The sequence below is a fragment of the Syngnathus scovelli genome, chromosome 10 (assembly GCF_024217435.2).
Source record: "Syngnathus scovelli strain Florida chromosome 10, RoL_Ssco_1.2, whole genome shotgun sequence".
NCBI lineage: Eukaryota > Metazoa > Chordata > Actinopteri > Syngnathiformes > Syngnathidae > Syngnathus > Syngnathus scovelli.
In genome coordinates this window covers 16,205,395-16,218,815 of record NC_090856.1, presented here as the reverse complement: position 1 = coordinate 16,218,815, position 13,421 = coordinate 16,205,395, and the positions used below count along the sequence as shown (strand labels likewise).

The window sequence follows — 13,421 nt, the reverse complement described above, 5'->3', positions numbered from 1 at the left end:
GAAATATCTTTATTTTCTGCTTGCAAGTGGACCGTCTAGAGCGTACACGGTAAGTACAACTCATTGTGTTTAAAAAGATTTATGTTTGTGTAGTTTGCGTTGCGTTGTATCTGTGAATGTTGGTTGAGGCTAAATGTTAATGTTTAATTTCCTTCCTTTAGGTTCCACGGTGTTTGTTGGCTGTATGTTTTCCACTGCAAGAAGAGGCTCGTATCATTGACCAGCAGGAGCTACAATGGTGAGTACCCCTTTCGTCGTCCATTTATGTTAAACACTTCCTGTTTCATGTCTAACAGTACTCGATTTAACAAATAACCATAAATAAATACAGTGTGGGCAGTCAAGTTAACATACGTGATTATCCTGCCTAATATGTTTATCACAAATATGTCACTAATATGTTTATTTGTTTATCACAACACCTTTGGACCTTCAGCAATCGATTATTTCCCTTCATCTACATAGAGACAGAACGATGGTGTCTTAAACATCTCATTCATTTCACCAAATAACTTCACGCAGGTGGATAACGGCCGTCTCGGTCACGCTATGTTGCGTGATGCAGTTTTGAAGAACCAAATGCATTTATTCAATGAATAAGTCAAGCTAGATCTATGTTTATGATGTTGTACGTTACGGTACCGATTGAAGTTGAGTCCGAAGCCAGTGGAAAACAGCGCTGCGTTTGTGCTCTCCAGGTACAAATGTTGTGATCTCTGACTGACGACCGGGCGAGACTCGAGTAAGAGATGTCCAAACGAGCTCCGGCAGGGCGAGTCAAGGCGGAGCGAACGGACGCCTTTCAGGCCGCCAATGACGAGCTGAGAGCCAAACTGATGGACGTCCAGTTAGAACTTCAGCAGGAGAAGAACAAGGTGAAAACCTCAACAGACAGACACTGCCTTCCTCCCTGCCTGCTTCCCTGCCTGCCTCCCTGCCTGCCTCCCTGCCTGCCTGCCTCCCTGCTTGCCTCCCTCCCGCCCTCCCTCCCTCCCTCCCTCCCTCCCTCCCAGTTTCCCCGATGTAGATTTGACATGCGTGTGCCATGACTGTGTCAGCCTACGTCAACAAATGCACCGAGGACGTCAGCACCACTAAGAATATCATCACCCGGGGCAACCAACGACCCTGGATGACTGAGGAGGTACGTCAAACGCTACGAGCGCGGAACTCTGCCTTCAAGTCTGGCGACAAGGAGACACTGAGGACAGCGAGAGCCAACTTGAACCGTGCCATCAGGGTAGCGAAGCGAGACCACAGTCGAAAAATTCAGGATCGTTTCCACGACGCCAACAACACCAGGAGTATGTGGCAAGGCATACGGGCGATTACAGACGACAACTCACCCTCCCCCCCCCGGTGGGTGAAGTTGATTCTGACTTTCTAAATGGTCTAAATAACTTCTTTGGGAGGTTCGAGGCACTAAACGGCACTCCAGCAGTTAAAACTGTCCCCCATCAGGAAGAGGAGGTACTCTGCCTTGACTCCGCCGATGTGTTGAAGACCCTGAGGAGAGTCAACCCCCGTAAGGCCCCTGGCCCCGACAACATTCCTGGGCGTGTGTTCAGGGAATGTGCAAGTCAGCTGGCTGGGGTCATCACAGACATTTTTAACACCTCGCTGGGCCAAGCCACAGTGCCAGCGTGCTTTAAGACTGCCTCCATCATTCCGGTGCCGAAGAAACCTCAAATCACCTCATTTAATGATTACCGGCCTGTTGCACTGACTCCGGTCATGATGAAGTGCTTCGAAAGGCTGCTTAAAGATCACATCGTTTCCAGACTCCCCCCATTATTTGACCCGTTCCAGTTTGCCGACCGGCAAAACCGCTCCACTCAGGACGCCATCTCCTCCGTTCTTCACCTGAGCCTGGCTCACCTGGAGGAGAAGAACACCCATGTTCGGATGCTGTTCCTGGACTTCAGCTCAGCGTTTAACACCATCATCCCACAGCATCTAGTAGGAAAATTGGAACACCTGGGCTTCAACACCCCCCTTCGCAACTGGCTGCTAGACTTCCTCACCAACAGACCTCAGTCAGTCCGGGTCGGACAGAACACCTCTGATGTCATCACCCTCAGCACAGGCTCCCCTCAGGGCTGCGTCCTGAGCCCCCTGCTGTTCACCCTGATGACACACGACTGCGTCCCCAGGTTCACCACCAATCACATCGTGAAGTTCGCAGACGACACAACGGTGGTGGGGCTCATCAGAGACAACAACGACCTGGACTACAGAGAGGAGGTGGAGCAGCTGGTGGGCTGGTGCAGAGACAACAGCCTGATCCTGAATGTGGAGAAGATGAAGGAGATCATCGTCGACTTCAGGAAAAACCAGCCTCACCACGCTCCACTGATCATCAACAGCTCAGCTGTGGAGGTGGTCAGCAGCACCAAATTCCTGGGGGTCCACATCACAGAAGACCTCACCTGGACTATGAACACTACGGCACTGATCAAGAGGGCACAGAAGCGCTTGTACTTCCTGCGGAGGATGAGGAGAGCCCACCTGCCCCCACCCATCATGAGGACGTTCTACAGGAGCACCATAGAGAGCATTCTGACAAGCTGACTCTCTGTGTGGTGTGGAGGCTGCACCGCCTCCGATTGGAAGAACGTGAGGAGAGTGGTGAGGACAGCAGAGAGGATCATAGGGGCTCCTCTTCCCTCCATTCAGGACATTTCATCTCAGCGCTGCATGTCCCGTGCCCGTAACATCATCAATGACCCATCACACCCCCACCATGGACTGTTCTCCCTGCTGCCCTCTGGGAAGAGGTTTCGCACAATCCGCTGCAGGTCCACCAGGTTCTGCAACAGCTTTTTCCCTGCTGTCATCAGACTGTTGAACATTAGAACTGTTGAGCTCTAAACTGAACTCTGCATCACACATTCACAGAACTGTACTTTATGACACTACGGACCTCTATCTTGCACTATCTCGCACTACCAACTTTACTGAACTTGTGTAAACCCTTTAAATAGAAGTTTAATACATGGTTTAGCATTCCTCTGCACACTCTTGAATACTGTTTTCCCTACTTGCACTATTGCATAATTAGCACTGCTGCACTTTATACTTATTTGTAATATATATATATATACAGTATATGTATATATATATTTTCATAGGATATGTTACTTCTATTCAACTGCAATATCACTACTTTGTTGTAAGCCGTGTGCAACGAAATTTCGTTTTGTATGCACCATGTGCAGACAAGATGACAATAAAGTTTGTCTAAGTCATGTCAGGTCAGCTGTCTGGAGAGAGAGAGAAGTCAGGACCTGCGGGCGGAGCACCACCGTGCCACCGCCGCCATGACGGAACTCAAAAGCAAACTCCATGAGGAGAAGCAGAAAGAGTTAGCCGTTACCAGGGAGACATTACTGCGGCAGCATGAAATGGAGCTGATGAGAGTGATCAAAATCAAAGATGGAGAGATCCAGCGACTGAATGCCTTGGTCCTCAGCCTGAGGGACGGCTCCATGGACAAGGTGATCCGCTCAATCCGTGTCTGACTATCCGCACGCCACGTCGGGCTCCGATGCGGCCGCTACCGTATTGTGTAGCTTGTCCTCAGTAAGCGTCGCGGCGCTCCGTTGCGGTCTCAACGGCCCGATGTGGCGCAATGTCTGCTCAGGTGAGGAGCGGGGGCGCTTTGCTGGCGGAAGTGGAGGAGACGCGGCGGTGTCGGGAGACCGAGCGGTGTCGCCTCCACCAGGAGCGCGGAAGAAGCCCTGGCAGCGGCCCAGCAGGCCTGGCAGTCCCGAGCGGCCGAGCTCCGATCGGCTCATCACCAGCATCGGGAGGAGCTGAGCCGAACCAAGAGAGACTGCGAGAGGGAGATCCGCCGACTGGTAGGACTGATCAGATGCGCGGTGCGTGGCTATGTTCCCAATTTCGTTGTATACCTGCAGTGCAATGACACCTAAGGCATTCTATTCTATTCTATTTCACAAGAAGAAAACGTCCGGTTGCTCGCTTCGCTTTTGTCACAGCAATGGTGTTCTAGTCGATTCAAGATAAAAATTGGCCGGTTGCTCTCTTTGTTTTTGTCACAATTCTGGCAAATGAGTTTGCCCGCCTGCCTGAGCGCTCCCCGTTTGTACATCCAGATGGATGAGATCAAGCTGAAAGACAGAGCGGTTAGTGTTTTGGATAAATCCCTGGGGCCGGCCACGTCCACCGCCTTCAGCTGCAGACTCAGGCTGCCGAGCAGCAGATCGCTGCCCTGAGGGATTCCCAAAGGGCGGGCCTAAACTACCCTGGAAGTGGGGTCAACGGCGCTACTAGCAATCCTCTTCATAGCGTAAGCCACCTCTTCACACACTTGCAGTACGCATGACTTAGTTCGTTGCTGGAGGAAGGTAGCACAAAAACAGTTTTGAACTTTGAACGAGTGGTTGTGTGTGTGTGTTGCGGGGCGTTTTCAGTCTCAGGAGGATCGGGACACGCGAAGGTTTCATCTGAAAATCGCTGAGCTCAGCGCAGTCATCAGGAAACTGGAGGATCGAAACGCCCTGCTTTCTGAAGAGCGCAATGAACTGGTAATTTATTGACGGCACGCTTGAAGGTTTGCGCTACGTTTGATGCGCGCCATCCAGCGAGGCACCCATTGCGCTTGCTTATTAGTTGAGCGGCGCGGCGAGTCGGTTGCCTGGTAGATGTCTTTTATTGGGAGCCAAAGCCACGATTCCGTTCAAACCGATGCAAAAGGAATGGATACGTTCTGGCCCGCGTGTTGTGCGTCTTTCGCATCCCGCACTTCATGCTTGCAGCTTAAGCGACTGAGAGAAACAGAAAGCCAGTTTCTGCCACTCCTGTACAAAAACAAACGCCTGAGCAGGAAGAATGAAGAACTCTCACTGGTGCTGTGTCGCCTTGAAAACAAAGTGCGCTTTGTCACCCAGGAGAACGAGGAGATGGCAAGCTTGGTAAGTCGACGCGGACAACGGCGGCGTGCCAACAGAGTCCACTGCATTTGTGTTCCACAGAGAAGGCCTAGTTCGCTCAATGACCTGGAGCGCGGTTGCGGCCAGCAGGACGGTGAAATGGAGTTCCTTCAAGTTGTGGAGCAGCGGCACATCATCGACGACTTGTCCAAGGTCTTCAGGCAGGTGACTCGGTGCACGTACGGCAGCGCCGCGCTCGCTCGCTGTCGCCAGGAAACCTTTTCCGTCCAAAGCTTGGCCGGCGGCCGCCATCCAAAAAATTGGCCCCTTAAACTCCGACCTTTCAAGCAGGAGCATTGTGCGCACGCGTTTGAACACGCTTTAGACTTGTTTTGCCGTTTTCAGCAGCTCAAAGCTCCCGTTTTGTCAGCGCCTTTGCCACTCGCTGTGCGCTGAAAACGACGGACTCGCCCGGCTGCTCAGCCCGTCAACCATGAGCCGCGAGCGCGACGTCATTGTCCGTAGGCAGCTAGTGGCAAAATGCACCCTGTTAGAGTTGCGCTCGCTCCAACTTATTTTGCAAGAACCACACGGGAGACAAGTAAGTTCTTTTGGACACCTGCAGGTGGAGAGTCCATCCGTTGTACGAATGAAGTCTGACTCTCGGCTCCCGCACGAGCATTTTTATTAAGAGAAACAGGGTGGGTGTAAGAGTGGATTGAATAGAGAAAGCCCTTGACCTCTAGTCAAAACATAGCAAGGGATGTTTTACGACTTTGTGTAGGAAGGGATAAGCGATAGGGATAAATAAGGGATAAATAATATTATTTATTACAGGTTGCAGTCAAAGTCAAAGCAACATAATCATACGATAAAGATAATCTGGAAAACCCTGACACACCCTGTAGTTGTCTCCTCCTTTCAGACCAGAGAAAAGCTGATGGTAGTGTCAAACGCACCTCTTTCAATAATCACTCTTCCCTTAAATATCTACGAAAGTTATTTAATTCTCTAACATGTTCGGAGTTACTTTTTACGCGGCCCGTCAAAAGGGGAAACGGGCCTGCGCCCTTCAAATAATTAAATTACTTTCAGTTCTACACCAAACCGATAATCCGATTCAAACACTTCCGTTAATTTATTCAGACGAAGCAAACTTTCAAACGGATTGAAATTCACTCGTGTCTCAAATAACTACGAAAGTTATTCAATTCTCTAAAATTGTCTGATGTTACTTTTATTTATTACGGTCCTATGTTATACCATAATAACCCCCCGCACATTAATCAAATTGTCAAATCAACCCCGAACCATCGATTGTACATTCAGTACAAATCAGCGCACAACAAAGTAGATGAATATACACAACAAAAATCAACACAAATCTTAATCACTCCAGAAACCGAACAATTTCACCCACTGATACCCGTGTTAATAAAATCATTCAATCCCAGAACAATTCGATTGCAAAACACAGTTCATGAAAGAGGGAATCAATTTTTAGCCAAGCAAAGAAATCAAGAAGTAAAAATCACATTTGTGCTTCTCCAAACAATTTATGTCACGCCACTATTCTCATAGTGACGGGTCCCTTGATCGAATTGACTAACAATATTGCTTTAAGCTGTTACAGAATACATTTTTAGCCAAGCAAAGAAATCAAAAAGTAAAAATCACATTTGTGCGTCCATGCGTGACTCACAATCCGACACCGTGTTCCTGTTTTATTTCTATTTTAACTTGCTTAGCTTATTTTGGCCCCTTTTTTGGTCTCATGTTTTGGTCTGGCGCCATCTTTTGGACAAATTTGGAATTTCAGCTCTGCCAATTTATTCCTGTGAACAATCCATATTTTACCATTTGCACCATCTCTTCCCCCCATGTTACATGACAGTAGAAATGGGTCACTATCAAAGCAGAGTATCAGATCTGGAGTCAGCGCTGAAGCAACAAGGACAGGTAAGCTTATCAATGAGCACACCTTTTTCTCAGACAAAATAGCTACATTCTTCAGTCACTCATTCGTCTGGCATTACTGGACCAACACCCCCCCCCCCCCTGAACGTGGCTGGGAAAATGTGGAGAACGTGAACCTGCAGGTGGAGAGTCCATCCGTTGTACGAATGAAGTCTGACTCTCGGCTCCCGCACGAGCATTTTTATTAAGAGAAACAGGGTGGGTGTAAGAGTGGATTGAATAGAGAAAGCCCTTGACCTCTAGTCAAAACATAGCAAGGGATGTTTTACGACTTTGTGTAGGAAGGGATAAGCGATAGGGATAAATAAGGGATAAATAATATTATTTATTACAGGTTGCAGTCAAAGTCAAAGCAACATAATCATACGATAAAGATAATCTGGAAAACCCTGACACACCCTGTAGTTGTCACTTTTGGAAAAGACGAGCGTCCCTCCAATCATCGCCGGTGACGGGTTTTTCAGGCTCTGGAGACAGGAGCTCATGTCAGAAATGTCATCGTGAGTCGCGTTTGTTTCTGCGCCGGAGCCGTTCGTTCCCTTTGCATCCAAAGAATCTCAAAGGCGGATTATTTGTGTCGACAGGAGAGAGATTTGCTGCTACGATACCGACGTCGAGAATCTCTGAGGAGGAACAAAGCGTGAGGTCCTGCAAGGTGAGTCTGTTTGTTTGCGGCTGCTTGGTGTTGCGCAAGATGAAATGGCCTTTTTCTCGCTATCGTTCCTCTCGTCGATTCATCGTGAGGTGTCGCTTCAGTTTGTTCAGAGAGATGTTTGCTTCCGCGCCCGCAGGTCATCGAAACATTTTACGGCTACGACGAAGACGTGTTGGTGGACTCGGACGGATCGTCCTTGTCTTTTCACACCGACAGAACCCCCGACACGGAACCCGAAGAGGTAGCCCGCCATTTCTGCCAGCGTATTGGCGCCAAACATTCCTCTTCAGCCTGGAATCGGACTCGTCTTTGCGTCGCGGGTGCTTTGTCGCCGGTCTGACTGATTCTGGTACTAGTGCTGTGTTGCATTGGTGTGTGCATGAGGAGGCGGAGCTTCGCTACCGCCAGCTGACGCAAGAATATCAAGCGCTGCAACGAGCCTACGCTCTGCTAGCCCAGACCAGCGGAGGGGACTACGACGCCGAGAAGGAGATCAAGGTGGCGCCCCTTCCCGCAACCCCCGGCCGGGTCGCAGCCTCCCCGTTCTCACCCAGCCTCGGGTGTTCTCTGGTCTGAAAGGAGGAGGAGGGAGGCTTCTCCTCCTCCTTTCAGACCAGAGAAAAGCTGATGGTAGTGTCAAACGCACCTCTTTCAATAATCACTCTTCCCTTAAATATCTACGAAAGTTATTTAATTCTCTAACATGTTCGGAGTTACTTTTTACGCGGCCCGTCAAAAGGGGAAACGGGCCTGCGCCCTTCAAATAATTAAATTACTTTCAGTTCTACACCAAACCGATAATCCGATTCAAACACTTCCGTTAATTTATTCAGACGAAGCAAACTTTCAAACGGATTGAAATTCACTCGTGTCTCAAATAACTACGAAAGTTATTCAATTCTCTAAAATTGTCTGATGTTACTTTTATTTATTACGGTCCTATGTTATACCATAATAACCCCCCACACATTGATCAAATTGTCAAATCAACCTCGAACCATCGATTGTACATTCAGTACAAATCAGCGCACAACAAAGTAGATGAATATACACAACACATTTATTGAAGAAACATGAAATAGAATTACAAATCTTAATCACTCCAGAAACCGAACAATTTCACCCACTGATACCCGTGTTAATAAAATCATTCAATCCCAGAACAATTCGATTGCAAAACACAGTTCATGAAAGAGGGAATCAATTTTTAGCCAAGCAAAGAAATCAAGAAGTAAAAATCACATTTGTGCTTCTCCAAACAATTTATGTCACGCCACTATTCTCATAGTGACGGGTCCCTTGATCGAATTGACTAACAATATTGCTTTAAGCTGTTACAGAATACATTTTTAGCCAAGCAAAGAAATCAAAAAGTAAAAATCACATTTGTGCGTCCATGCGTGACTCACAATCCGACACCGTGTTCCTGTTTTATTTCTATTTTAACTTGCTTAGCTTATTTTGGCCCCTTTTTTGGTCTCATGTTTTGGTCTGGCGCCATCTTTTGGACAAATTTGGAATTTCAGCTCTGCCAATTTATTCCTGTGAACAATCCATATTTTACCATTTGCACCATCTCTTCCCCCCATGTTACATGACAGTAGAAATGGGTCACTATCAAAGCAGAGTAGCAGATCTGGAGTCAGCGCTGAAGCAACAAGGACAGGTAAGCTTATCAATGAGCACACCTTTTTCTCAGACAAAATAGCTACATTCTTCAGTCACTCATTCGTCTGGCATTACTGGACCAACCCCCTATGAACGTGGCTGGGAAAATGTGGAGAAAAGCAAATGTCATTTTCCAGTCAACCAAAGAATTTGTGGATGAAAATGACACAACATTCCAAAGCTGTCCACGCGTTTGTCTCTTCTAGAATGTCAAGTGGGTGGAGGAGAAGCAGCTGCTGCGTCAGAGCAATCAGCAGTTGGCCGAAAAGGTGACGGAAAGAAAGGCGCTGGGCGGAGTCGCTTGGCGTCACACCCGTCCGGAAGCCCCGCAGATGAGGTCTGACTGTCTTTTCAGGTCAGGCGGATGGAGGCGGAAGAAGCGCGTCTGAAAGAGCACATCCAGGATATCCGAGACCAAAACGAACTGCTTGAGTTCCGCATCCTGGAGCTGGAGGTGGGAAGACTCGCACAAGCGTTTTGAGGCCAGAGATGTGACGGACGGACGGACGGACGGACGGACGGACGGACGGATGCATGCCTCTGCCTTTCAGGAGAGGGAGTGGCGCTCCCCCGTCTTGAAGTTTCTGCAAGTCCGTTTCCCAGACGGCCTCAGCCCTTTGCAGATCTACTGCGAGGCCGACGGCGTGAGCGTACGTAAGGCGTCCCTCGCAACCCTAACCTTAACCTGAGGTCCCAGAACACCTTACATTGCTCCTTGCGCCTTTCCCCAGGACATCGTCATCAGTGATCTGATGAAGAAGCTGGACATCCTGGGCGATAACGCCGTAAGTGTATGTCGAACTCCTTATGTTCGCACTCCACGAGACTCGGCGGCTCAAATGTGACTTTTGGAAGGCTTTGCGCTGAAAGAACCTTGTTGACGCTGTGCCTTTGGGCTCTTGCAGAATCTCACCAACGAGGAGCAGGTGGTCGTGATTCACGCCAGGACCCTTCCCACCCTAGCCGAGAAGGTAACGCGCACGTCCACGCACACTCTCGCATTCTGCTTATGTGACAGCAGCCTTTCCTCAGTGGTTAGAATACATCAAAGTGACCAAGTCAGCACTTCAACAGAAGATGTTGGACATTGAAAGTGAGAAGGTAGACAGACACGCGACATCAGCCAAGGGGAACTCGGGGCAATGTGCCCCAACAATTCTGACCTTGAGCTGTGCTAGGATATGTTCTGCAACCAGAAGGGCTACCTGGATGAAGAGTTGGACTTCAGGAAGCGTTCCATGGACCAGGCTCATAAGGTAAGCCGCCCTCAAATCTCCCGCCGGACTACTGATGGACGAGGATTGCGGCCCAGAGGATCATGGAGCTGGAGGCCATGTTGTACGAGGCGCTACCGCAGCGGGACTGCCCCGCCACGGACGGCGAAAAAGCCAGCCACGCTGGCGTGAATGACGTGCTGACGGCGGATCAGAGACAAGAGCTTAGGAGCGCCGTGGACCAATGGAAGCGAGCCCTGATGTGGGAGTTGAGGGAGCGCGACGCTTGCATCCTCCAAGAGAGAATGGATCTGCTGCACAGCGCGCAACAGGTAAGGGCCCAAAGCCAGCCCGGCACTTACTTGCACGCTTACTGGCTTTTGAAGGCTACTTTCCATTTGTCCGTCCTAGAGGAACAAAGAGCTGAAAGAATTCATCGAAGCTCACAAGAGACAAATCAAACAATTGGAGGAGAAGTTTCTGTTTCTCTTTCTAGTCTTCTCCTTGGCCTTCATTCTGTGGCCCTAACACCAGCTGGTGAGTGAGCTCCAGCGGCACCGCACTCGACACCTCCGATACACTGCCAGCCGGTCTCAGACGTTGGCAGACGCTCCGATGCCGACGTATACCCTCCGCCACGGTGACAGAGGCACCGCGTCACACCGGCGCTCATCCAATCAGAAGGCAGGAAAGGCAAATTCACATGCAGGGCACTCTTGAACCAGAAGAGAGCGCCACAAAAAACGGTTGTTGCCCCAAACGCGCACTAAAAAGGGTCAGAATAACAAGAGTCCCACCGGCCAGCCGGGGCCACCCGTCCATCCATTTCTTCAGGGGGGGAAAAAATTGGAGTCACCGGTGAGTACATTTTGCATTTAGCTCTGCTTTTCTGCTTCTGTCTTCAAGTGTGTGGCATCCTGCGACCAAAGATTCAGCCAACCCCAAAGCGGTTGACCTCAACGTCCCACCACCATTCCTACCAGAGCAGGTGACGTGATGCTTTGGACATCCTTCCGTCTCAGATGCCCAAAAGTACTCTTTGCCACATCTGCGGCAATACGGTGTCTTTTCAAAGGTGCAAATAAATCCAGCGTGGGCGGAACACGCACGTCTTCGGTTTTTCCCGCTTTGTTTGTGTGACAGCTGTTGTGAAAATTTTACACAAATAAAGTTGTATAGTACAGGTTTGGCCAAGCCGCAACTCCCGAACCGCATGCGGCTCTTTTATGTTCATATCAACATTTGTGTGTGTGTGTGTAGGTGTGTGTGTGTGTGTGTGTGGGGGGGGGGGGGTTGTGCGCGTTGGCTTCACTTGAGTTCAATTTACTATTTTCGTCAAAAGCGCATGTGGTGAAATTCCACAAAGTAGTAAAGGAAAATGTGCTTTCGGCAGTTTGCAAACATATGTTTTAAGGTTGTGTTAAACTTATAATCATATTAATATCTAGTATTAGAGTGCTCGTGTGGATTGGTGGGGGGCGAGGAATGTGCAGACAAACTGCATGAACTTGTTTTCTTCAAAGTGTTGTGGAATAGGCCCGGATAGGGAGTACCGGAGGAGACCATCTCAAGGTCGGTTACGAACAAGAACAACAGCACGTCTATGAGACCGGCCTTCGAGGGAAAAACCCAACTGTCTGACCTCAGCGACACCTGGACCGGGGAGGAGATGGCCATCGACCAATCATCTCACAATATTTTGCATGCTTTAATATTCATATTGTGTTTCTTTAAAACTGGGCAACCCGGAAGAATGTGTCGTCTTTTGGTGGTCACAAAAACGCACGAGTTTTAGTGTGAGGGACCCGGGACCCAGGCCTGTATTAGTGCGCTCTGTCAGGAATAAATAATTGGTAAATTTGGTCTGATTGATCTACTGGTCTTCTCTTTGACAGAACGAACTCGCAAAATTGTTAGGTGCGCCAGTGTGTGGATTAGGACATAGCAATTTATGTGTTAAGTGTTGATCGCAATTTGGAGTCAGATCAATAACTAGAATCCGTAACCTAACAGTAGGATGGGCAAACACATTCCAGTAAACTATTAGTGTCAATTGGGCTCTCGAAATGGCAGGGAAAAGATGCACAGCAAAACGAAAATATGTAGATGAACACAGGACGTTTTTATCAGAGTGGGAAAGTTTCTATTTTTTGTTGAACGTGATGGCAAACCATTCTGCCTGATACGTCAGACCTCAGCGCATTTCAAAGATTCAAATCTTCAGCGCCATGCACTTCAACTCACTCCATGCTAACATTGATCAGGCGTCGAACCCGCAACATCATGCTTAAGAGGTGGACATGCTAACCAGTGCGCCATTATGTCAACGCATAACAACTGTAAGAACTTCCGCCGGAATTCAAATCCGCGGGGAGAGTTAACTTGTTTAAAAGGGAGTGGGCAGAAGAATTATTTAATTTATTTAAATCTATTTGGAGTGTGCGCCATTATGTCAATGCATAACAACTGTAAGTCTACTAAACAAAACAGCGGTTGCTATATGACGTCTGCCACGTCGTGGTCACGTGACGCGGACGTGACGTCGACGCCTACTTTACATCCCACCGATCACAGGACCCCTCGGCTGCATAACCGCGCCCCCTTCCCAACCAATCGGATTTGCTATACGCGAAAACGACGCCAATGGGCGGGCTCTTCCGCCAGAATTTAAATCCGTGGGCGTGGCTCGCAACAGGAAGTAGGAAAATGGCGATGTTGACAAAGACACAGCGGATGGTAACATACGACTAACGAGAGAAATATTTTTATTTTCTGCTTGCAACTGGACCGTCCAGAGCGTACACGGTAAGTACAACTCATCGTTTTTAAAAAGAAGTACTTTTGTTGCCCTGAAAAGCGAGTGAGTGTGGCGTTTGGGGGGAACGTCGAATTTCGACGATTCTTTCTGGTCAACGGTTGTAAATGATTGCGTTGATTAAAAAAGAAACTACTTTTAACTGCCGTTTCAGATAAGCGGGTATTACGTCGCAGTCATGTGCCGCGGATATGACG

The 13,421-nt window shown here is 48.7% G+C and overlaps 1 protein-coding gene across 3 annotated transcripts; it reads left to right on the top strand.

Moving 5' to 3' along the window:
• Positions 1-4,765: 4,765 nt before the first annotated feature.
• LOC125973556 (janus kinase and microtubule-interacting protein 3-like) lies at positions 4,766-9,701 on the top strand. 3 transcript variants are annotated; one of them, XM_049727939.2, is made up of 4 exons: positions 4,766-5,108; positions 6,790-6,854; positions 9,402-9,464; positions 9,551-9,701. In XM_049727939.2, exons 2-4 carry the CDS (start codon positions 6,795-6,797, stop codon positions 9,674-9,676), a joined length of 249 nt encoding a protein of 82 aa, XP_049583896.2. In that variant the 5' UTR covers positions 4,766-5,108; positions 6,790-6,794; the 3' UTR covers positions 9,677-9,701. The 3 variants fall into 3 exon arrangements, with proteins under 3 accessions (XP_049583896.2, XP_068508313.1, XP_049583888.2); XM_068652212.1 differs by lacking the exons at positions 4,766-5,108; positions 6,790-6,854 and adding exons at positions 7,915-8,025; positions 9,132-9,193; XM_049727931.2 differs by lacking the exons at positions 4,766-5,108; positions 6,790-6,854 and adding exons at positions 7,915-8,025; positions 9,129-9,193.
• The last annotated feature ends 3,720 nt before the right edge of the window (positions 9,702-13,421 follow it).